This window comes from Herpailurus yagouaroundi, unplaced genomic scaffold (assembly GCF_014898765.1).
Source record: "Herpailurus yagouaroundi ecotype Mexico unplaced genomic scaffold, PumYag 162, whole genome shotgun sequence".
NCBI lineage: Eukaryota > Metazoa > Chordata > Mammalia > Carnivora > Felidae > Herpailurus > Herpailurus yagouaroundi.
This window is the reverse complement of record NW_024412403.1, coordinates 73119374-73145376: the sequence shown is the minus strand read 5'-3', so window position 1 is coordinate 73145376 and position 26003 is coordinate 73119374. Positions and strand designations below refer to the sequence as shown.

Here is a 26003-nt window from a genome sequence, read left to right as displayed (position 1 = left end):
TTTCTTTCTTTCTTTCTTTCTTTCTTTCTTTCTTTCTTTCTTTCTTTTTTAATTTTTTTTTTCAACGTTTTTTATTTATTTTTGGGACAGAGAGAGACAGAGCATGAACGGGGGAGGGGCAGAGAGAGAGGGAGACACAGAATCGGAAACAGGCTCCAGGCTCCAGGCTCCAAGCCATCAGCCCAGAGCCTGATGCGGGGCTCGAACTCACGGACCGCGAGATCGTGACCTGGCTGAAGTCGGACGCTTAACCGACTGCGCCACCCAGGCACCCCGATTTGCATTTCTTTAATAACTAATGATATTGAGCCATATATGGTAATTTACAAGTAGAAGAAGAAAGAAAGAAAAGAAAGAAAAGAAAGAAAAGAAAGAAAAGAAAGAAAAGAAAGAAAAGAAAGAAAGAAAGAAAGAAAGAAAGAAAGAAAGCAAACTCCTAAACTCTTCACCTGAGAGAGAGAGAGACAGAGAGGGGGAAAGAAGGAAAAAACAAACTCCAAAACTCTTCACCTCAGCTACTGGAATATCTAATTGTTTAAAGTCTACTGACCCCATCTCTAACTCAGGACCCTAACTCTTTTGTTTGAATGTGACCTTTAACATCACCATCTACACAGTTTTCTCACAGATGTAATCTTGCTTTCCTCTCCTGTGCACTTGGTACAGAAGCCAAGGTTCAAAGTTGACAATCTGAAGGGTACATCTAGGGACACTTGTACAAAAGTGAACAAATTCTTATGTGCAAACTTTAAAACCATACAGCTTACTAAAACTCTACAAACTCTTTACCTCACACATTCAACTCAATAACCCAGAAGCAAATAATTTTTAGATACAGAGGGCAGAGACCAGGTTATATCAACTTTGTATCTTAAATTTTTGGCGAGTGACTGGCACAATCAGATTCTAAATAAATGTTCTAAAGAAATGTATTTTCCTAAAAATAAGGCTGGTGTTTAACTGGTCTTACCCTCAAGGGATTTTCATTGAGGTATGGAGGCTCTCCTTCTACCATCTCAATAGCCATGATACCCAGAGACCATATGTCCACTTTAGGGCCATAAGCTTTCCGTGTAACCACCTCTGGTGCCATCCAGTATGGCGTTCCAACCATGGTACTTCGCTTGCTCTGCTCAGGGGTGATCTGGGCACAGAAACCGAAGTCAGCTATAAAAAAAAAAAACACAAAAAACCGTATCTAGAGTTAATGGTGTCATGGATAGTTCCATCTAAGAGGTCATGATAGATGACAATTACAATGGACTGTTCAGCCTTTTTTTTTTTAATGTTTATTTATTTTTGAGACAGAGTGCGAGTGGGGGAGGGGCAGAGAACGAGGGAGACATAGAATCTGAAGCAGGCTCCAGGCTCTGAGCTGTCAGCACAGATGGGACTTGAACCCACGAACTGTGAGATCATGACTTGAGTTGAAGTTGGCTGCTTAACTGACTGGGCCACACAGGCACCCCAGTTTTTGTTGTTCTTTTTTTTAAAGACTGTATTAAAAAAAGTAAACCAGGGGCACCTGGCTGGCTCAGTCAGTAGTGCATATGACTCTTGATCTTGGGGTTGTGAGTTCAAGCCTCGCATTGGGCACAGAGCTCACATTAAAACAAACAAACAAACAAAAAACAACAACTAAACCAGAATGGGTTTACAAATATTTTGATGATGTTACATACTCTTCACTTGTTTACTTTTACTTCCCACAAGCAAAGGACAAATTATCAGGTCTTTTATCCTAAAAATTTTAAAGAAGTTGAAAAAGGTCTAAAAGGAAAAGGTATCAAAGGTGAACAAAACTAAATTCTATAAAACAGGTAAAGGTCAGGTGGTGGGAACTAATTTTGAAGAAAATAAACAGAAGGTAGAATTACTACATATCTGACTTAGCAGACTTCTAGAAAAGGAACAGCTTTCACTACGGCCATACCTAACAAAGTCCTTGCCAGCATCACTCCACTCCAACCACCTTATTTTATAACAGGAGCAGAAAGCCTAGGTTAGCACTCAGTGTTTATTTAGTGGGAATATCAAGATGAGAATCTAGAATTTTCTCCTCCCTTCTACAGACCCATTCTATTTAAAAAGTAACTATTAACATTTAAGTTCTTAAGCTTTAGACTTCTTGTTATGAATTTACATAGGTACAAAAATTACCATGAACTGCATGGTTTATTTTATCTAAGTTAGGATACTTTGTAAAGTGCTTTTTATTATTTTTTTAAAGTAATCTCTACCCCCAATGTGGGGCTCTAACTCACAAACCTGAGATCAAGAGTCACAGGCCCCACCAACTGAACCAGCCAGGTGCTCCAGTATATTGTTTCTTAAAATTTATTTTGAGAGATTTTTCCATAGTTGTACACTGATCTACCTCATTACTGTAAATATGCAATATTACAAAATAAAAAGGCTTATAATTTATTTTATCATTCCTATGCTCCTTGACATTTAAGGTTTTTTTTTTTTACAGTGTTGCAGAGAACAACTTTGTGTTTATTGTTGTGCTTATATTCAGTAAACCTATAGAAAAGAATCCTAAAAGCAATTGTTCCATCAAATCGTAATATTTATAGCTAAAATGAGTACTTCTAACAACCAGGGACTGTTCCAAGTATCTTATAAGAATTAACATACCTAATCCTTATGATAACTCTATGAGATAGGCATATTTATTAATATTATTCTCATTTTACAAATTGGGTAAGGCATACATATTTTTAGGTAACTTGCTCAAGATCATTCATCTAGTATGTGGAAGAGCCAGGATAAAATATTATCCAAAAAAAGTCTAATTCAGTTTACATGTGTATCCACCAAAACAGTAGGAGAATGTCCATTTGTAATTTGCCTGCTGATTAAGATTAGTAATCTTATATTTTTGACCATCTAACAGAACCCTCTTTCTTGTGGTTGAATACTCTCTGGAGGAAGTATCTTTATTTTTTTTTTATTTATTTATTTAAAAAAAAATTTTTTTTTAAGTTTTATTTATTTTTGAGACAGGGAGAGACAGAGCATGAACGGGGGAGGGTCAGAGAGAGGGAGACACAGAATCTGAAACAGGCTCCAGGCTCTGAGCTGTCAGCACAGAGCCCGACGCGGGGCTCAAACTCACTGACCGTGAGATCACGACCTGAGCTGAAGTCGGCCGCTCAACCGACCGAGCCACCCAGGCGCCCCTGGAGGAAGTATCTTTAAAAAGAGATGTTGGGGGCGCCTGGGTGGCGCAGTCGGTTAAGCGTCCGACTTCAGCCAGGTCACGATCTCGCGGTCCATGAGTTCGAGCCCCGCGTCGGGCTCTGGGCTGATGGCTCGGAGCCTGGAGCCTGTTTCCGATGCTGTGTCTCCCTCTCTCTCTGCCCCTCCCCCGTTCACGCTCTGTTTCTCTCTGTCCCAAAAATAAAAATAAAAAACGTTGAAAAAAAAAATTAAAAAAAAAAAAAAAAAAAGATGTTGAAAAAGGAGCCAAATATTCTAGCAGAACAGAAGGAAAACTTTTTGATTTCTTGATCCAAGAAATGCCTTGAATTTTGCATAGTTGCAGGAAACTCAATAGAAGTTGTTCCTGAATCCTCCAGAGGGCCTGGATGAAACTGACAGATTATAGCCAACAGAGGAAAAGGAAGTCTAGGATTTTTTTCCTCCATGACTCTATCATGTCTGATACAGAAGATAATTAGGAAAAGAGGTTTATAAGAGTTTTTTTCCCTTGTCATCTCTCAGGTCAGGGTCATATAGCCCTCCCTCAATTAGGCCGTGCTTTACCAAATCCAAAGAAAGCTGAACAGCATTAATAAGAAAGATCTACCCTAACAGACAACAGAGAAAATTTTAGTTTATCTTTGGAAGGCAGCACCAACATTACAACAGTCCCAGGCACTTTTCTTCAGTGCTTACATTTTTAATCCTCAGAAAAATTCTCAGATACTTAATCTTATTTTCCTTATCATATAATTGAGAAAATGAACACAAAGAGATTAAGTAACTCACCCCAAATTAGTCAGCAACTAGTAGCTTATCTGCTATTTAAACCCAAGCTGTCCAGTTGAGAGCTCATATTCTTTACCATTCTTTCCCTTGTCCTCCTCCATATATTAAGTCATAAAAATATTAATAGGTTAATTTTTTAAAGTTTACTTTGAGAGAGAGTGTGAGTGAGTGAGTGGGGGAGGGGCAGAGAAAGGGAGAGAGAGAATCCCAAGCAGGCTCCTCACTAACAGCACGGAGCCCAATGTGGGGCTTGAACCCACGAACTGTGAGATTGTGAAGGAGCCAAAATCAAGAGTTGGACACTCAGCCACCTGAGCTACCCAGGTGCCCCAATAGGTTTTTTGTTTTTTTTACTTAAACAAAAGGCAGAAGTATAACAAATAAATGTTATTTCTTCCTTTGTTACTCACTAAGTTTAACCGATCCTTCCATCCCCAAAAGCACATTGTCACTTTTGATGTCTCTGTGGATCACTTGATTAGCATGTAAAAACTCCAATGCCTGTAAACACTAAACAAGAAAAACACGTATCAATGAAACAGTCCCTGAAAAGTCCAAAGGAAGTTCACACACAGTACTTATGGCCTGAGCATGACTTCAGAAGTCTAATCTAGCCACTGAAAAGTAGGTAAGATCCTGGGAGGTCTAGTTCCATCCAGCTGCTCACTGATGTGATGTAAGATGTTTTCTCCCATTTCTTTTACAGTGGATTTTACATAAAGCTATATCCACAACCTAGACACCAATGATAAAAGAATAACTTTCCTCTTATGCTATGTTTCAGAAAGCATGGAGTCAGAAGTGAGGAAAAACTTACTCCTTCCTTAAATACAGGAACATTAGAGTTTTAAAATCTGCTTGCCCCTATGTTTTTGAATATAAACTGAGTATAAATTATAAACATGGAAAAAGCTGTTTTTATTTCTTACCCCCCAAAGAGGAAAACAACAAATAAAGGATGTACATTATGAATAACAACTAAAAATCTCATTCAAAATATTCTACTATTCATTCAAGGAAAAACAGATAAATTGTGTAATACTGTATTACATTTACCAAGCATTTAAGCAGATTCTTGAAAAGAACAAATCCTCCCCATAACACTGGTACAAATGAATAGAAACAAATTTGTCCTTCATTTAACTGCTTTCTCTAAGTTGCCAATTAGAGGGACCCCTAAAATAATTTTTAAAACAATTATGAAAAGAAATTAGAGAAACAAATTATATATAAATAGGCAAATTCTTTTTTTTTTAAGTTTATTTATTTATTTTGAGAGAGAGAGTATGAGTGGGGTAAGGTCAGAGAGAGAGGAATAAACAGAATCCCAACTCAGGGCTTGAATCTACCCTAGGATCATGACCCGAGCTGAAATCACAAGTCAGATGTTCAACCGAGCCATCCAGGTGCCCCATAAATAGATAAATTCTTAAGTTTTTATTAGCTTTTAAGTGATCAAACATTCTTTGTTAGAGATATCATATTATTGAAATATAATATTTATATTATAGAGTTCTTATTAAAGAGTTCTTATTTCCTTTCCTCCTGAAACAACCAAAGGCTTGGACTTATTGGGCAATTTGGCAGAATTCTATTGGCTGAAGCAACAGTATGTCTAAAAATTCATTAATGAATATCAAGAAACAATCAGTTTTTCACCTTCGATGAAATTTATAAAGCCAGAAGCAAACTTAACACTTAAGGTAAACATGTGTCTTGCTTTGCCTGAGACAGTCCATGTTTCTACTGTTGACTGGCCCTCCCTTGCACTCTTAAAAGTACCCTGTTTTGGATGCTAAATTTTAATGATCACCCTGCTGAAATTTACCTGTGAGCTGGGCTCTTCAAAAAACCGTGCTCCATTTCAGAATTATCTTATACATAAGAAAGGGTTTAAACTCTCATGTAGGATAAAATGGTATGGAGACGCTTGCCGCTTGCAAAGAATAATGTACATGGAGTGAGTATTTCACATAGTAAAAATTACCTGTGCAAAAAGTTCCTGCCCCCCCCCTTTTTTTTTTACCTCCTGCTTAACCACACATTGCTGTAACTTATCCAAAAGGGGACACACTCACCTCTCTGCAAACAGCCGCAATCTGTGCTTCATCCATGCAGGTTTCTGTCACGACATCAGTAAGTGATCCCCCAGCAAGGTACTCCATTACCACAAACAATTCATCTCCCATCAGGTAGCTAAAATTATTATGAACACACAAAATACACTCACATTTTTATTTCACCACCACTCTGTGTTGAAGAATTCAAATGCCAGGCACCCTAATAACAAAACTAGAAAGTTGGAAGTTTTGAGAGCCAGGGAGAAAACTGGCAAGCTGAGAAAACAGCACAGAAAATTCACTGAGGGTCATTATGATTTTCCTGAGTGACTTGAAAGTTTGCCCCCAATTGTGACTTGAGTGTATACATAGACCATTCCAATTAAAATGACACTGTTTGGCAATAATTATTAGTCCTGTTTTACAGATGAAGAGATGGAGGCTTGGAGAAGCTACTCATCTAAGTTCACAGAGCTAGTAGGTGACAGAACTAGAATCTGAAGCCAAGGGTAACTAATTCCAAACCTTATGGCTTATCTTACCTGCCATGCTAGACTGACTTGAAACAGTATTTCCAAAAGCAGGGAAATATACCTGAGAAGTGGATTTTTATGAACATGTCCCCTATTACTAGGGCTGAAATCTAAAAATGTGTTATCTTTTCCCCAGTCTAAACAAACTTCAATATGGCACTAAGAAAGTCATCTATAATCCTCTATCTCCAATATAATCACTATTTTAATTTTTGTTTATTTTTCTAGTATTCTTCTTTCATTCACATATATGTAATTGCATAATGGTACAATATATAATTTTCTATTCTGCTTTCTGTTCTGCTATTTAACATCAACTCCAAAATTAAATGAGGTTTTAACACACTATCTGCCCATGAAAGACAGCATTTAAAATAAAAACTGATGTAAGTTTAGAAACCATGTAGTCAGGCACCCCTGTTAGTCAACACATTAATCACAACTCATTCCATTAATGTTGCTGCTTGTGTTCATTTATAATTAATACAAGCACCAGCAGCAATGTCCTTCATTTAACTGCTTTCTCTAACTTGCCAAGTGAGATATATGTAGAAAAAGGCCTGCTAAACTACAATGTGTTATTTTTTACCTCTCCTCCTCCTTCAAGCTTACTTTTCAACACTGACATTCTACTCAGTCTTAACTCAAGGGGCTAGCCCCCAACACCAGGAGACTTGAAATACTCATATTTACCTGTCTAAGAAATTAACTATGTTGGGATTCTTCAATTCTTTCATCACTAGAATTTCATTAATGATTAATTCCTTCTTTGGCTGTTTCTGTAAATTAATCTGTTTAATAGCAACCTATGATGGAAAGAGAAACAAGAAAAATCAGAACAAGTTTTCTAATTCTCTTAGAAAATTACAAACACCAATCAGGTAATAATTTAATTTACTGTGTATCTATTATATTATCAGTGAGCTTACTCACAGGTAGTACTTTTACTTCCACACTGGCAATGCACAATGCTCTGTAATACACAGAACCTAACTACTTTTGTATTTTCTCTAAACCTGATTAATCAGCCCAAGGTCATACCAATGCCAGGAATGAATCCTCTTTTCTTTCCAAGCTGGGAAAATAATTTTTAAAATATTTGGTCCTTTATGAAACTCAATGCATAATTCCTTCTTTTTTTCCCTATTAAGAAAAGTGCTACAAAATTACATAAAGTAATTTTTCCAATATATTCAACTGAAAAAAAGATTCCTACTGATTATTCACAGATGTGTCTAGTTTCTTCCTACACTAAAAGCTAATTGTAACACCCAAAGTATGAAAAAGAAACTACCTCCTGTCCCAATGCCACATCAGTAGCAGTGAAAACTGTACCAGAAGCCCTAGGGGGGAAAAAGACACAACCAGATTTAAGGTTTCTAAATCACTGTCATTTATATATCTAAAAACTTTATACTCAGAACAATTACAAAAGGATTAAAGTACACTTAAGACTTAAACATCTTTTATTTATCTGTTTATTTCGAGAGAGGGAGAGAGCGCACACACACCAACATAAGTGAGCACGAGCCGGGGAGGGGCAGAGTGGGAGAGAGAGAGGATCCCAAGCAGGCTCCGTGCTGTCAGTGAAGAGCCCGACCAGGCTCAACCCCATGACCATAAGATCATGACCTGAGCTGAAATCAAGAGTAGGACGTTTAACCAACTGAGCCACCCATGCACCCCAAGATTTAACATGTTTATTTTTTATTTATTTTTTAAAAAAATTTTTTAACGTTTATTTTTGAGACAGAGAGAGACAGAGCATGAACGGGGGAGGGTCAGAGAGAGAGGGAGACACAGAATCTGAAACAGGCTCCAAGCTCTGAGCAGTCCGCACAGAGCCCGACGCGGGGCTCGAATTCACGGACCGCGAGATCGTGACCTGAGCCGAAGTCGGACGCTTAACCGACTGAGCCACCCAGGCGCCCCTATGACTTAACATGTTTAAACAGGAGTAAAAGCAAAACAAAAGGGGGAAAAGTAAGAAAAAGGTAATCCCTGTGGCCAAAACTTATGTTAGAAATTTGTCATAAAAAGAAAGATAAAAGTGATAGATACTCATGGATCCATTTCCCTGCTTACGAAACAAAAAAACTACAAATAAATTTTTAATGTCCTTGTGTGCACTTTACAAAGGCATCCTCCTTTCTCCCAAAAGTAGTCTGTATTTGATGTGCACCATTTCCAAGCACATTCCTACATTTTTAATTATAAAGGACATAGGTGTGTATCACTATAAAATACATTTAACATAGTTTTTAAATTTCTTATTAAGGGTTTCATTTATAGATTTTTCTGCAATTTTTAAAAAATTTTTTAAATGTTTATTTTTGAGGGAGAGAAAGAGCATGAGCAGGGGAGGGACAGAGAGAGAGGGAGGGAGAGGATCCAGAGCAGGCTCTGCACTAGCTAATAGCAGAGTTGCCTGATGGGGAGCTCAAACTCACAAACTGTGAGATCATAATGTAAGCTGAAATTGGACGCTTAACCAACTGAGCCCCCATGGTGCCCCATGTGATTTAACGTTAATTCAACATTGGATTTGGGATAGGTGTTATTCATTCATAATAATAATTATTTATATTATTCAATATAATTTATCCATTATCATGCTCAAGAATATTAAGATGATTTTCAATTTTTGTTATTAAACCAGTGATGCAACTAAATTTAGTTGTGTTTGTTAAAATAATTTAGACAGAGAGTATAAGCAGGGGAGAAGGGCAGAAGGAGACAGCGAATCTTAAGTAGGCTCCACGTTTAGTGAAGAGCCCGACATGGGGCTTGATCCCACTACTCTGGGATCATGCCCCTAAATTTAGCTTTTCTTTTTTTTTAAGTTTATTTATTCTGAGAGAGAGACAGAGAGAGAGAGAGAGAGAGAGAGAGAGAGAGAGAGAGAGAGACAATGTGTGCACACAAGTGGGGGAGGGGAAGGGGAAGAGAAAGAAGGAGAGAGAGAATCCCAAGCAGGCTTCCAGCTATCGGTGCAGAGCCCCATGAAGGGCTGGAACCCACAAACCCTGAGATCATGACCCGAGTTAACATCAAGTCACTCACTCAACCAACTGAACCACCCAGGCACCACTTAAATTTAACTTTTAAAAAGAAATTCATATATACAAACAGATTCATAAGTAAGTTTCAAAAAAGACTTAAGTTCTCTTTCTAAATTCACAGAATACTTTTCCAGTGATTAATAACATTAAAAATTGAAGATGGTTGGGGCACCTGGGTAGCTCAGTTGGTTAAGCATCTGACTTCCACTCAGGTCATGACCTCACAGTTCCGTGAGTTTGAGCCCCATATTGAGCTCTGTGCTGACAGCTCAGAGCCTGGAGCCTGCTTCAGATTTTGTGTCTCCCTCTCTCTCTGCCCTTCCCCCACTCATGCACACGCACTCTCTCTCTCAAAAAATAAACATTAAAAAAAATTAAAAATTTAAGATGGTCATTTGCTCCCAAGCAACAGAAAAAAAGTGTAGTTTAAACAAAATTTTTTTTGGCATTTATTTTTGAGAGAGACTGTGAGCAAGTGGGGGAGGGGCAGAGAGAGAGAGAGGGAGATACAGAATCCAAAACAGCTCCAAGGCTCTGAGCTGTCAGCACACAGCCCGATGCAGGGCTGGAACCCACGGACCGCAAGATCATGATGAACCGAGCCAAAGTCGGTGCTCAACCGACTGAGGAGTCCCAAGTATAGTTTAAAAATACAACTTACTGGGGGCAGCTGGGTGGCTCAGCCAGTTAAGCGCCAGCCTTCAGCTCAGGTCATGATCTCACAGTTTGTGGGTTTGAGCCCCGCATCAGGCTCTGTGCTGACAGCTCAGAGCCTGGAGCCTGCTTTGGATTCTGTCTTCCTCTCCCTCTGCCCCTCCCCCGCTTATGCTCTCTTTCAAAAATAAACATTAAAAAAAATGTAAAAATGACAAATTACTGGACAAAATCAGGGTATCAGACTCAAAAACCAATATTCAGTGATGTGATTAAATACATGCTTTTATTGCTTATAATCTTGTAGTAAATGTTCTTATTATCTTTTAAATGTATTTGATGGGCAGGGCAATTTCCCCATCTAATCTCTTAACAACCAATGGGAAATAACATTCAAGAAAAAGCAATGTAAGATTATTGCTAAATGGCACAAGTTTTTAGTAGCATGTAGAAATAAATGCACTACTTACAAGAATACCACTCACAGAATACTGTAAGTGTTCAATGTCAACAGGCAAAAAAAAAGAGGTATCATACTGTATACCCAAGAATTATTAAATATTGTATAATATATTCATGAATACTTACCCTTGCCCAATTTTTTCATATCTTGTGTATTTTTTCTTAGGGTCACCTATGCTCACAATAGTTCCTATTTTAAACAAAAAACAAACAAAACACTGGAAACTCAGTCAAGTATTTTAAATTTATAAACTAATTCCATCATTATTCCTAATAAACTACTGATTTTAGAACATTAGCTTTCAAACATAACACTAAATTTTAAAAATAATGTATGTTTCAAAAGCAAAACACTAATGAAACTTATCAGAAGCAAGAACATATTATTTACATTAGGTTGGACCTCCTAACCAATGTCTTAATTATCCTATCACTTTCTCAAAAATAAACACACTTTAAAATGACCAACTGTGTTAGTCTGCCTAAGAATGTAAGAGGTTTTCAGGATGTGGGAGATTCAGTCTTAATTGGAAAATTCTTGGGTAAGGATGAGTATCCTTTAATACACTGAAATGTATTAAACTAATGATAAGTTATGAAACTACTTACTATCAGAAATAATACATAAATGATATCCAAGTGAATAAACCTAAATGGCTTTTCTGACTCTTCCCATATATCTTCTACCTTCTAATATATTTAGAAAGCCACTTATTACTATAAAGATTACTTTCGTATGAACTAATCATATATCTGTTTTAGGAAGGTTCACAAAGTCACAACTAATGAACAGTTTTAAAATCAGGATTTGGATATAAAACTAATTTATATTCTTACTATCATTAAGTCAAAACATGAGAAAACCACACAAAGTCTTCACTTGCTTAAGGTAAAAGGAGATAGGATCATATCAAGGAAACTCACACAAATAATCCAATTTTTTTTTTTTTTAAATTTTTTTTTCAACATTTTTTATTTATTTTTGGGACAGAGAGAGACAGAGCATGAACAGGGGAGGGGCAGAGAGAGAGGGAGACACAGAATCGGAAACAGGCTCCAGGCTCTGAGCCATCAGCCCAGAGCCTGACGCGGGGCTCGAACTCCCGGACCGCGAGATCGTGACCTGGCTGAAGTCGGACGCTTAACCGACTGCGCCACCCAGGCGCCCCACAAATAATCCAATTTTATATAGGTACCCAATCTTAGGTCTAGAGCTACTATAGCTGTAGTATTTTTCCTTGATCCCTCTCTATATAAAGTGCTCTTTATAACTACAGCTGTTGTAGACTTGCGACCAGACGTTACTGCTACCCTCTCCCTGGCACTGTGTACATTATTTCCAATGGTTGATTCAGGCCAATGGCAGCTGATGGATTTAAAGGGAGAAGAGAAAAAAAATATATTTAATGTTTACACATATATCTATACAGGAATGCCATATTGTTTAGTTATTTGGGAACATTTTGTATTTTCATACTGAGAAGCTAGAAGTATGCATAAACATAGACAAATTTCTTTCAATAAGGTCTCTAATCATGAGCCTTAGATTTGGCCCTTTGGGAAAAAGTACTGCTCCCAAAGGTACTGACCATTGCAAAGACATTACTCAATAGTCAACACATAATAAACAAGCAAATTAGAGTATGACTGGCTTCAGGAGATTTTAATTAAAGCTACTGTTCCTAGAAGAAAACTATTTTTTATGTCTTAAGCCAAAATATAAGGTATAAATTAAAACCCATCTGAGCCAAATGTTTCAAGAACTATTAGCAATTTAAGAATAATGTAAAATGTAGGTAACATACTTAATTTCTCCATAATCTCTTCATCTGTCATTTTGGTCTTCTTTTTCTGTTTGTCAGAAGACTTGGCACCACTATCAACATTAGAATCACCAACTGGTGCAGGAATAGGGTCAATTACAGACCGTGTATAAATCTGCAGAGAGAGTCAATAATGGAGATCTGAGGAAAAATACTTTTAGGTATTCTTACTGGCACACTATTCAGTTCTTTGACTTAAGATACATTTTTTGTTTTTATTTTATTTTCATTTTAGAGAGAGTGAGAAAGCATTCACAAGCAAGCAAGGGAGAGGGGCAGGGGGAGAGAGAACCTTAAGCAGGCTCCAGCATGGAGCCCAATGCAAGATCGTAACCTGAGCCAAAATCCAGTCGGTTGCTCAGCCGACTGAGCCACCCAGGTGCCCCTCAATTCTTTGATTTCTAACCAAAACTAATTTTCTCCAGTTGTTCTAAACAATGAGAATATTTTCAGATTTGTCTTAGTAACTACTAATTCTCACAAAAACTTTTACCCAAAGATGATTTCTACTATTTCATTTTAAGCAGCCAATTCTAGGAGGTCAACAAAGAAATCAGAGGCCTCTCTCATTAGATCAGGATCCAGTGGCAGTCCTCAGAGTCCTTCCTGCCAAGTGTGCCAGCGTTCCACAACACGGCACCTTCCCCACACTTTCCCTTGTGCTAGTACAGGGGGAGGCAAAGGACTCTTTCTGCCTCTGTCTGAGGTCATTAAATTCTCCCATATCCGGTAGGGAATTTCACTCACAGCAGCCTCCTGAATGACATCAAGACCTTGAGAGAAATGTAAAATGGGAGATGATGTACACAATTTGGGTAAGAAGTTAAGAGTTAGGTTTTAGATACAGTAGTTATCTGCATTGAAATAAACAGAGAAAGGGAAATAGATGAATTCTCTGGAAGAGAAGGTGTAATATAGAAAGAAAAAACAATGAGTATTTTAACTTTTAAGGAAGTCACTCAATTTAAGTTTTCAATAAAAAATCAGTTTTTTGATGAGTGGATTTTAGGTAAAGATCTCCTAGTCAAATTTCCCCACACTGAGGGCTTTTGAAAATTCATCACTGGAAGTCAAATACAGACTGCCTTTTTTTTTTTTTTTAAACACACATGCCCAGACACCCACAGTCCAATTAATAATCAGACACGCACTGATTTTGTATGATCCGGTCGTGGGGCAATAACAGGAGGGGCAGCCTCTTCATCATCATCATCTTCCTCTGTTACTACTGCTGATGTTTCTGACCCCTTGGTATTCAGCTGTATTAATCACATGAGCAAAGTAAGGAAGATACATCAACTACAACAATATGTTAAAATAGGACTCTCTTTTTAACATACTTGAAAAAATGTATTTCTTTAACACCTCATTTCAAAATGATAAAACCTCACTGGTTCTAATATAATCACTTAAAGAGTAAAGGCAATTCTGTAACTTACAGAAATTGAGTTTATGAAATAAATGTTTACAGTAAATATCAAGTTTTCTTAAAAGAAAATTTATACCTTTTATATGAAGAATTTTACACCCTTTAAACAAGTCCTAAAAGGAAATAATCACTTTATTTGTTAAGACCAAAAACAAAGATCCTATAGGCTTTACATAAGTCAGAGTCATTTTTGGTCATTTTAAACAGCCAGATTATCACCATAAAAAATGGTGGCTAATCAAATAAAGGAAGATGATAACCTTTATACAGAGTTTATTATTATATGCCAGATATGTGCTAAGTAGGTACTTTACATATTAACTTATTTAGTCTTCACAACTCTAGGAGACTGTTTCTTCCCAATTGAGGAAATTCTATTTACTTAATATGGCTTCCTTATTTGCTTAATCAAGCATCTAGCTTAAAACATATTTAAAATAAATAAATAAATAAATAAATAAATAAATAAATAAATAAATAAGACATGTTAAGTAGTTCTTTTTTTTTTGGTGGCTGTAATTTATTTTAGAAAGCAAAATAAAAACTGAGATTTGTTTTTGGTAACTTAAGTTAGAAAAAGAGTTACAAGAAGTAACGTATTAACTTACTCCTGGTGTTCCAGAAGGGAAGCCATCTTTCTCTGAATGTGGAACAGAAAATAATGCTAAGTCAACAAACTCAAAAAATAAAACAACTTCTATATAATAAAGGAAGAAAATACAAAGCAGAGCAAGTAAAATGTTCTTAGACTGATTTCAAGTTGAATTAAGTCTTCAGAAAAATGACAGTATCAATATTCAAATAAGAATTTACACAAGATTGTGCTAAAAAAATCTCAAATCTTAATGGAACTGCAAATTTACTAAAAATTACTGATGTATATACTTCAAATGGGTGAATTTTATAGCATGTGAACTATGATTTTAATAAAGTTATTAAAAACATATCTGAAACTAAACTTGTCAAAGTGTAATTAAAATAAAACAAATTTATTCATAGCAATACTTTCCTCAGTAAACTATCAGAAACTTAAAGCTACTATTCAGACAATGGCAGTTGTACAAAGGGAAATTTTTTTTTTAATTTTTTTTTACTATTCTTGAGAGAGAGAGAGAGAGAGAGAGAGAGAGAGAGACAGAGCACGAGTGGGGGAGGGGCAGAGTGGGACAGAGACACAGAATCTGAAACTGCTCCAGGCTCTGAGCTGCAAGCACAGAGCCAACACGGGGCTCGAACCCACAAACCACGAGATCAGGATCTGAGCGGAAGTTGGAGGCTCAACCAAGTGAGCCACCCAGGCACCCCAAGGAAAATTCTTTTTTTAATGTTTATTTATTTTTGAGACAGAGGGAGAGAGACAGAATGAGCAGGGGAGGGGCAGAAAGGCAGGGAGACAAAGATTCAAAGCAGGCTTCAGGCTCTGAGCTGTTAGCACAGAGCCCCACTCGGGGGCTTGAACTCACCAGCTCCAAGATCATGACCTGAGCGGAAGTTAGACGCTTAACTGACTGAGCCACCCAGGTGCCCCAGGAATATGCTTTCTTTTTGATCAAAATTTATGTCAAGAATTTTCCTTTGGGGCGCCTGGGTGGCTTAGTTGGTTAAACCTCTGACTTCAGCTCAGGTCATGATCTCACGGCTCATGTGTTGATCTGTGCTAACAGCTCAGAGCCTGGAAACTGCTGCTGATTCTGTCTCCATCTCTCTCTGCCTCTCCCCCGCTCATGCATGGTTTCTTTCTCTCTCTCTCTCTCTCAAATATAAATAAACATTAAAAAAAAATTTTTTTTAAAATGAGAAAGCATATTCCTGAAGGCAAAACACAGTTCATTAACATTAAATGTCAAGGGGCGCCTGGGTGGCGCAGTCGGTTAAGCGTCCGACTTCAGCCAGGTCATGATCTCGCGGTCCATGAGTTCGAGCCCTGCGTCGGGCTCTGGGCTGATGGCTCAGAGCCTGGAGCCTGTTTCTGATTCTGTGTCTCCCTCTCTCTCTGCCCCTCCCCCGTTCATGCTCTGTCTCTCTCCGTCCCAAAAAAATAAATAAACGTTAAAAAAAAAAAAATTAAAAAAAAAAAACATTAAATGTCAAAATATTCATTCTGGAGTTTAGAAAAGCAAGTTTTGTTTTGTTTTACTTTTCAAAAGGCCCAGGGAAATTTACATTTTTTATACATATGCATATGTAATAATATATAATAATATGTGAGCACATTATGCATATATTAACATGTTATTTAACATATATTAATATATTACCATTATAAATTAACATAATATACAAAACATACTTATATATTATATAAATAAGTGTAACTTATAAATGTGATTATATTAAAGGTATATATTTAATGTGACTTTAACATATATATTAAAGATATATATAGGGTGAAAAGAATATACCATTTTCTGGTCAAACACTGATTTAAAAAAATACTAATTTACACAGACTTACTAGCTGACACAAAAGTTCCAGGGACAAGTCTGACCTTTTGCTAAGGATAAAAAGGTCGAGATCTAGGTAAAAAAGTCAAGATCATTTGGCCAAGTGGTCTCTATTTCTTCCTTGAGCATAGCCCTTATTTCTGTAAAAATGCAATCAAATTAAGTACAATTAATTAAAACTACATGGGTGAATTTTAGCTCAATCATGTTTTTAAAAAGTACATGTATGGAGGTGCCTGGGTGGCTCAGTCAGCTAAGCGTCTGACTTTGTCTCAGGTCATAATCTCTCGGTTTGTGAGTTTAAGCGCTGCGTCGGGCTCTGTGCTGAGATGACAGCTCAGAGCCTGGACTCTGGGCTTCAGATTCTGTGTCTCCCTCTCTCTTGGCCCCTCCCCCATTTGCATTCTGTCTGTCTCTCTCAAAAATAAATAAAACATTAAAAAAATTTTTTTTAAATTAAAAAAATTTTAAAAAGTACATGTATGACTTTAGGGGTCAGAGAAACATATTAAATGACTCCCTGGGGATGTAATTAGCAAAATCCATTGGAGGAAATAGGACCCATGATCCTGTTTCTTCAACAAATAAAATGCAAGGAAAAGAGAATCTAAGAATAAGTGTGAAGAAGCCTAAATATCGAAAGAGATTCAAAAGATACAGTGATGTATGGACTTTATTCTGATCCTGATTTGAACAAATAAACTATTTTTAAAAATCCACTATACGCCAATTCTTACCAAATGATTTTAATTCCAAGGTATAAAATCTTTAAGTTCTAATGCTTATTTTATATTCATATATTTTTGAACCAATTTCAAATTTTTGAATGACTTAAACATTTTTTTACTTCATAGTCTGTGTGTTTAATATAGGAAAACAACCCTCCTCCTGTCCCACTGACAATAAATATATTTCTAGTATGAACATGCCTATAAATCAGCATCTTTCTCTTCTATTGCTGGGAGTCATTCAAAAGCAGTGACAAGGAAAAACAAGCAATAGGCCAAAACATCCACTTTTGTCAAAACTAAGAGAATAGCATACTCCCCAGACTCCAAATTATGCATGAGAGCTGCTCCAATCAGTTTACAAAAGGCAGTTCTAGAGCAGGGGAAAAAGTAGAGACAAGAACCATAGCTTAGGTTTTTATTTTTCCAGAAGCAATCTTTTTATCTAGGTGTGCTTCAAAATTCTGCAATCCCATTTGAATCAGCCTTTTACCATTGCTGGACATCTTACCAGGAGGAGTAAAGCTCAGATATTTCTGCTTCACCGTGTTGGAGTCATAGAACTTTAAGACATCCAGCACGGCCTGAGGATTCTTCTTTTGCTCTAGTTTGGTGATATTGGAGGTCTGTAATAATCGAGCCCACTGTTCTGGCATGCCCTAACAAAAAAGATATTAAGAAATAAGTGGTTTTGAGTTGCTCTAATAAAATCAACTTCCAGAGGAAAATGACAAGATACATAAAAAACAAGTCAATCTACATAACTGCAGGCCTGACTAAATTGTAGGTCTTGTTTTTCTAAAGGTCAATTTTTCTAAATCTATTTTGCATAATTTTAACTAATGAGCTCAGCTCCCTAGAAGAAAGATACATCCAACCACAAACACTTTCATAAGAGAAAAGCACTAAAAGTTCACAGTTAACATGTGGACAGAAAAGTTAACTTGAAACATAAATGATGCAAGGAAAGGCTTAAGTGCAGGAACATAAACGAGTCCCAATCTGGTAAACTTACAGTGAATTCTCCAGTAACTGCATCAAAGCCAACATGAATGGTGTGCTCAAAATCAGATGGAGGAGAAATTTCTGGCCGTTCCTTTTCTTTCTTCTTACTTCCTAGAGGGCATTAAAAAAAGAATCAGTCTATTTAAACAAGATTAATAAAGGTACTCATAATCAGGTTTTCCCCCAAACCAGATTAGGAACAAAGTTATTCTAGAAGAGACTTCCCCTAAAGACACTGGCTGATAGAAAACTGATAAAAGAAGTAAAGTAACCTATTCTGTCATCAAGCAGAGGTGGGGACAACCAGACAATGGCCTAATTAAAGAGGTACAAAGACTGACCCAGCACTGGGCCTGAATAAAAGAGCACAGGGCAGAAGACACAGCCCTTTAGAACACTGGTTCTCATAAAAGCCTACACTTCAGTTCACTGAGCAAACTAGAAAACAATGTCTATTTCCATCAGGCTATCTTCATCCCAAAAGAACTTAATATTATTATGATGGTATAGAGAAAGAGTCTATGCGCATGTCTCTTGTGCAACACTAACCCTTCCTTTTTATAAGGTTAATAACTGTTACATCTTAACACTTTCCAGTGTTTCTGTGGTTGTACCAATTATTTTTGCTACATTTCTGACACACATCAGTAATATTCTCTGTAATTTAGGGCGCTTGGGTGGCTCAGGTGGTTAAGTGTCAGACTTTGGCTCATGTCATGATTTCATGGTTCGTGGTTCAAGCCTCGTGTCAGCCTCTGTGCTGACAGCCCGGAGCCTGGAACCTGCGTTGGATTCTGTGTCTCCCTTTCTCTCTGCCCCTCCCCCACTCATGCTCTCTCAAAAATGAAAAAATGTTAAAAAAAATATTCTCTATAATTTAAACACATCTGTTCTTCCCTACCCCTGCCACCCCCCCCACCTCCCACCTGCCTTGCTCTCATATCCTGCTTTAATCTGCAGTTTATGCCTAGGCTTCTGGCCTAGCTATTGTCCTAGGACATTCCTAAACTTTTACCCTGTGCTAGAATCTATTTTCTGGATTATTCTGTTTCCTTCTTCTTAGTTTACCCCTTGATAATTTTTGACTATATATATTTAGGTTGAAAATGTCCCCCCCCCCCCGTGGAATTTCTTCTAATTTCCAGCGTTGCTATTTAGAAGGCCAATGCCATTCTGAACCACTGTGGAAAATCAACTATCCAAATATGCCTGAGTCTATTTCTAGATGCGCAACTCTGTTGCAATGATCTCTTTACCTTTATGCCAATACCAGCCTGCCTTGACTACTGTAGTGTAAAAATAAACACTTGAAACTACATAGTATAAGCCTTGCCACTTTTTCCTTTTTCAAAGTTGTTTGGCTATTCTAGGTCCTTTGCAATTCCATGCAAATTTTACTTAAGTTTTTAAATGTCTATTTAAAAAAATTTTTTTTAAATGTTTTTAATGTTTTTATTTATTTTTGAGACAGAGAGAGACAGAGCATGAGCAGGGGAGGGGCAGAGAGAGAGGGAGACACAGAATCCGAAGCAGGCTCCAGGCTCCGAGCTGTCAGCACAGAGCCCGACGCGGGGCTCGAACCCACAGACCGTGAGATCATGACCTGAGCTGAAGTCAGACGCTTAACCGACTGAGCCACCCAGGCACCCTAAAAATTTTTTAAAATGTTTTATTTTAGGGGCGCCTGGGTGGCTCAGTCGGTTGAGCGTCCAACTTCGGCTCAGGTCATGAACTCAGTCTGTGAGTTTGAGCCCCACATCAGGTTCTGTGTTGACAGCTCGGAGCCTGGAGCCTGCTCTAAATTCTGTCTTCCTCTCCCTCTACCCCTCCCCCATGCTTGCACTCTGTCTCTCTCTCAAAAATAATGGAATAATCATTTTTAAAAAATGTTTTATTTTATTTTTGAGAGAGAGAGAGAGCAAGCAGGGGAGATGCAGAGATAGAGGGAGACAGAGGATCTGGAGTGGGCTCCGTGCTGACAGCATAGAGCCCGATGTGGGGCTCAAACTCACCAACTGTGAGATCACGCCCTAAGTCAAGTGGGACACTCAACCAACCGAGCCACCCAGGCGCCCCTATTTATTTTTTATTTTTGAGAGAGAGCACAGTGCACATGCGTGTGAGTGGGGTAGGGGCAGACAGAAAGGGAGAGAGAGAATCCCAAGCAGGTTCCCAGCTATCAGCCAGAGCCTGACACAGAGCCTGATCTCAAAACCATGGCATCATGACCGGAGACAAAATCAAGAGCCAGAGGCTTAACCATCTGAGCCACCTAGGCATTCCCGTGTGCAAATTTTAGGACGAGCCTGATAATTTCTACAGAAAATCCTCCTCAGATTTTGATTGGAATTGCACTGAATCTACAGATCAATTCAGGGAGAACTGATTTCTTAACAATATTGAATCTTTTAATTGATGAAAAACAGCAAATCTCTCCATTCATTTAGGACTTCTTTAACTTCTCTCAGCAATATTTCAGTTACCAGTGTATAGATGTCACTGCTTCTGTCAGATTTCTGCCTCAGTATTTAAAAATTTCTGTTGCAATTGCAATAGTACAACTTTTTATTTATTTATTATATAACTCCAGGCATTGGTGGCTTTAATGGCAAAGCCAGTTAGTGAAGGAGTGTTCTTATAATGCAAGATACTAGCACTTACTGAACTTTGAAAAGGTTTTCTGGTTAACTGTGATAGTATGTTTTACCAGTGAAAAATACTCTTTCTCTCCTGCCAAGGCACCTTTATGTAAAAGCACTTAGTCAGAGGTCACATTTTTTTTTTTAAAGTAAACTCTATCCCCAACATGGGGCTCAAACTTGTGACCCCAAGATCAAGAGTCACATGTTCTAGTGACTGAGCCAGCCAGGTACCCCACAAATGGTACAGCTTTTTAAATTTGGTTTTCAACTGTTCATTGACAGCACAGAGAAACCCTGATATAGAGCTTATACCTGGAACTTTACAATGTCTACTTTTTAGTTCCAGTGACAGCTTTGTAGCTATTACAGGATTTCATATTAAAATTCAATCATGTTTTTGGTGAATAAAGGTTTACTTCTTTCTCATTCTGACATCCTTTCATCTCTTTTTCTTATCTTACCCCACTGGCTACAACCTCTAGTACACTGTTGGTCTTAAAGGAAAAACATTCTTTTTTTTTCACAATTAAGTTTGACACTAGTGTAAGTTTTTTCAAAGATGCTCTTTTTATCAGGTTAAGGGCATTTCCTTCTATTCCAAGTTTGATGAATGTTTTTATCAGAAACAAATATTATATTCTGTCAAATGCTTCTTCTGTAACTACTGAGATGAGCATGTTTTATCTTTCTTATTTTGTTAATATAATAAATTACATGGACTGATTCCCAAACGTTGCACCAACCCTGCATTCCTGAAATGATATCCACCTGGACAGTATGTACTATTACGCTTTTCATATACTGTGAGATTCTAATTGCTAAAATCTTGCTAAGATTTTCCATCTATGTTAATGAGAAACATTGGTATGTCGCTTTCTTTTTTGTGATATCTTTGGTTGGGGCATCGGAGTAACGCTGGTCTCATAAAATAAGTTGGGAAGTATTCCTTCTCATTCAATTTTCTGGAAGATTATGTAGAAATGTTGACATTTCTTCCTAATGTTTGGTAGAATTCACCAATGGAGCCATCTGGGTCTGACATTTTCTTTGTGGACAGTTAATAACTACAAACTAAATTTTCCTAAGAGATAGTGTTTTTAGGTTACCCATTTCTTCTTGAATGAATTTTGAAAATTTGTGTTTTTCAAGAAATTTACCCACTTTATATAACATGTTGAATTTGTTACCTATCATTTTTAGTATCTGTAAAAATGCCACCTCTTAGGGCTCCTGGGTAACTCAGTCGGCTGAGCATCTCTTGGTCTCAACCCAGGTCATGATCTCATGGTTCATGGGATCGAGCCCTGCATCCAGCTCTGCACAGACAGTGCAGAACCTACTTGGGATTCTCTCTCTCTGCCCTTCCCCCCTACTTGCTCTCTGAGTAAGTAAACATTAAAAAAAATTGTTTTTAAATGCCACCTCTTTCTTTCTCAATGTTGGTAATTTGTGTCTTCTCTCCCCACCCTACTCACCATTATGTCTGCCTAGAGGTTTATTCATTTAATTGATATTCTCAATAAGTCAGCTTGTGGTTTCACTGATTTTTCTATTTTATTGATCTCCACTTTAATTTTTGTTACTTCTTTTCTTCTACTACTTTGGATCTCACTCACTCTTCCCTTCTAGTTTAATAAAACAGCTTTGCTTAAGTCGTTGATTTGAAATCTTTTTCTTTTCTCATATGGGTGTTTAGTGGCATAAATTTTCCTCTAAGTATTATCTTAGCAGCATCATACAGATACTGATGCTTTGAATTTTCATTCTGTTTAATATACTTCCTAAATATCTTTTGAGTTCTTTATTTAGAAGTGGGTTTTTTTTGTTCTTATTTTACTTTTGAAATATTTCCAGAAATTTCTCTGTTACTGATTTTTAATTTAATTATATTGTGGGCACAAATATACTTCATGTGATTTAAATTCTTCTGAATTGTTAGGTTTTAAAAATCTCCCTAGAATATGATCTCAGGATGTGTTCTGTGTTCACTTAGAAAAGAATATGTATTCTGCTGGGTGGAGTGTTCTATAAATGTCAGCTGGTCAAGGTGATTGATAAGTTTTAGCACTTTTCTATCTATTTGCTCTATCAATTATTGATAAAAGTATCCTGGAATCTCCAACTGTAAGTGTACTTATCTATTTCTCCTTAAAATTCTATCTGTTTTTGCCTCATGTATTTCAAATATTATTAAGTGCATAAATGTTTACATCTATTATATCCTCTTGATGAACTGACATTATACCATTATAAAATAACCTATTTCTTACCCTTATCCCTTAAATCTTTAGAGCAGTATTTTTTGCTCTATAGTCTACCTTATCTAACATCAGTCAGTACAGGTTTTCTTTTCACCATTAGCATACTTTAAAAATCCAAAGCAGGCTCCAGGCTCTGAGCTGTAAGCACAGAGCCCGATGCAGGGCTTGAACTTGTGAACCGTGAGATCATGACCTGAGCTGAAGCTGGATGCTTAACTGCTACCCAGGCGCCCCTAACAAACTCTGCTTTTATTTTTTTTTTTCAACGTTTTATTTTTTTAATTTTTTTTATTTTTGGGACAAAGAGAGACAGAGCATGAACGGGGGAGGGGCAGAGAGAGAGGGAGACACAGAATCGGAAACAGGCTCCAGGCTCCGAGCCATCAGCCCAGAGCCTGATGCGGGGCTCGAACTCACGGACCGCGAGATCGTGACCTGGCTGAAGTCGGACGCTTAACCGACTGCGCCACCCAGGCGCCCCCAAACTCTGCTTTTAAATTGGGGTGTCTAGACCAGTTACAATTAATGTGATTATCTATACAGCTGGGTTTAAACCCACTATTCTATTATTTGTTTTCTAATGGTCTCTATTCTTTGTTTACATTTTCCTCTTTTTCTTCTTTTGGATTAACTAAGTATTTTTTATAATTTCTTTTTATCTCCTTTGTTGTTGTTGTGTTGTTTAAATAGCTTCATACCCAGTGCAGAGCCCATCATGGGGCTTGAACGCACAACGCTGAGGTCAAGACCTGAGCTGAGATCAAGAGCCGGACATTTTAACCGACTGAGCCACCCAGAGCCCCTCCTTTGTTGGTTTTTTAAGTGGTAACTCTTTATATGCCATAAAGTTAATCTGGGTTTTATTTATATATAGAGTTGTGCAACCATCACTGCAATCCAACCGTGGAACATTTTCATCATCCCTAAAAGAAACCTTGTACTCATCAGCAATCACTACCCATTAATCCCTCTCCCCCTACCAAGCTCTACACAACCACTAATCTTGGTCACTACACATTTGCCTATTCTGGCCATTTCATATAAATAGGACCACATGGGGGCACCTGGGTGGCTCAGTTGGTTAAGCGTCTGACTCTTGGCTCAGCTTAGGTCATGAACTAGCAGTTTCCTGAGTTCGAGCCCTGTGATGGGCTCTGCACTGATAGTATGGAGCCTGCCTAGGATTCTGTCTCCCTCTCTGCCCTTCCCCTACTTGTGCTGTCTCTGTCACTCTCAAAAGAAACAAACTTAAAAAAAGAAAAAGGACCACACAACATGTGTGTACATGGCTTTTACTTAGTTTCTGAGGTTGATCTGTGATAGAATGTATCAGTACTTCGTTTCTTAAACACTTGATTATTTTTTCAGAGATTTAGACAAGAAAAAACATTTTCAGTGATTTTCATTCCTTTATGCAGATCCACATTTCCATCTGACAACATCTTCTTTCTGCCTGAATGATTTGGTTTAACATTTCTTACAGTGCAGGCCTGCTGGTGATCAATTCTTTCAGCCTTTACACATTTAAAAAAGCCTGTTTCCCCTTCACTTTTGAAAGATACGCTGACAAGACAGAGAATTCCAAGTTAACAGACTTTTTTCTTTCAGTACTTTAAAGATATTGCCCCATGTCTTCTGGGATGCACCATTACTTCCATAAAGTCCGCTGTCATTTTTTGTTCCTATACATGTGTGTCTTTTCTTTCTGGCAGCTATTTTTTCGGCTTACAACAGTAAGCTTTTTTGTTTTTTAACAGACTTCATTTTTTAGAGAAGTTTTAGGTTCATAGAAAATTGAGCCAAGGTCTGAAAGCTTTTAAGATTTTCTCTTTATTATTGGTTTTAAACAATTTGATTATGTGCCAGGGTGTAGTTTTCATCATATTTTTTGTGCCTGGAATTCACTATCTTCTTGAATCTATGGGTTTATAATTTTCATTAAATTTGTAAAGTTTTCAGCCACTTTTTAAAAAGTACTTTTTTTTTTGTTTCCCCCTCCCATTCTTTGGAGACTTCAATTACACTTGTATCAGGTCTGCATGAAGTTATCCCACAGCTATTCACTTTTGTTTCAGATTTCTCCTCTTTCGTTTTATTTTTAAAAAATATTTATTTTGGGAGACAGCATGCATGCACAGTCGTGCACATGAACAGGGGAGGGGCAGATAGAGAGGAGACAGAGAGAACCTCAGCAGAGAGCCCGATATGGGGCCTGAACCCACAAACTGTGAGATCATGACCTGAGCTGAAATCAAGAGTCAGATGCTTATTAACATACTGGGCCACCCAGGTGCCCCTCTCTAAAATATCGTTGTAGATGGTTTCTATTGCCATGGTCTTCAAATTCACTAATCTTTTCTTCTGCAAGCCTAATCTGTGATTCTTATCCCTTGTATTTTCCATCTCTAAAATTTTTTTCTTTATCTTCCATCGCTACTTCTAAATATGCTGAATCTTTCTTTTGGGTTCTTGAACATATAGAATATAATTATTTCCATGTCCTTGCCTACTAATTCTATCATCTGTGTCATTTCTGGATTGATTTTACTCATTATGGGTCTTTGCATGCCTGGAAAATATTGACTGGATGGCAGACATCAAAAATTTTCCGTGGTAGGTACCTGATATTTTTGTATTCCTATCAATATTGGTGAGCTTTGTTTTGAGACACACATAGGTGATTCTAAGCTGCTAACTTATATAGGAAAGAAACAAATTTAGAAAGAGTTGATCCTTTTAGGAATTAAAGTTTTGTTAGGCAAAATTGGAGCAACATTAAATCTAGAGTTAATTCTGTCCCATTACTGAGGCAAGACCTCTCTATGTTTCTTATTCTGAATGGTGGGACTAGGAAATATTCTGGGCCCTGTGTGAGCACTGAGGACAGCTTCCTCTTATCATTTC

The 26003-nt window shown here is 37.4% G+C and overlaps 1 protein-coding gene across 1 annotated transcript in view; it reads right to left on the bottom strand.

Moving 5' to 3' along the window:
- Positions 1–26003, bottom strand: part of PAK2 (p21 (RAC1) activated kinase 2) — a 94254-nt gene that overhangs the window by 13106 nt on the left and 55145 nt on the right. Inside the window, exons 3-13 of the mRNA XM_040484863.1 lie at positions 18207–18307; positions 17703–17850; positions 14628–14659; positions 13742–13849; positions 12573–12705; positions 10894–10957; positions 7884–7932; positions 7283–7395; positions 6075–6192; positions 4407–4506; positions 971–1167 (exon numbers count right to left, since the gene is read on the bottom strand). Of these exons, the coding sequence (XP_040340797.1) occupies positions 971–1167; positions 4407–4506; positions 6075–6192; positions 7283–7395; positions 7884–7932; positions 10894–10957; positions 12573–12705; positions 13742–13849; positions 14628–14659; positions 17703–17850; positions 18207–18307 (1163 nt within the window). The remainder of the gene's footprint in view (positions 1–970; positions 1168–4406; positions 4507–6074; positions 6193–7282; positions 7396–7883; positions 7933–10893; positions 10958–12572; positions 12706–13741; positions 13850–14627; positions 14660–17702; positions 17851–18206; positions 18308–26003) is intronic.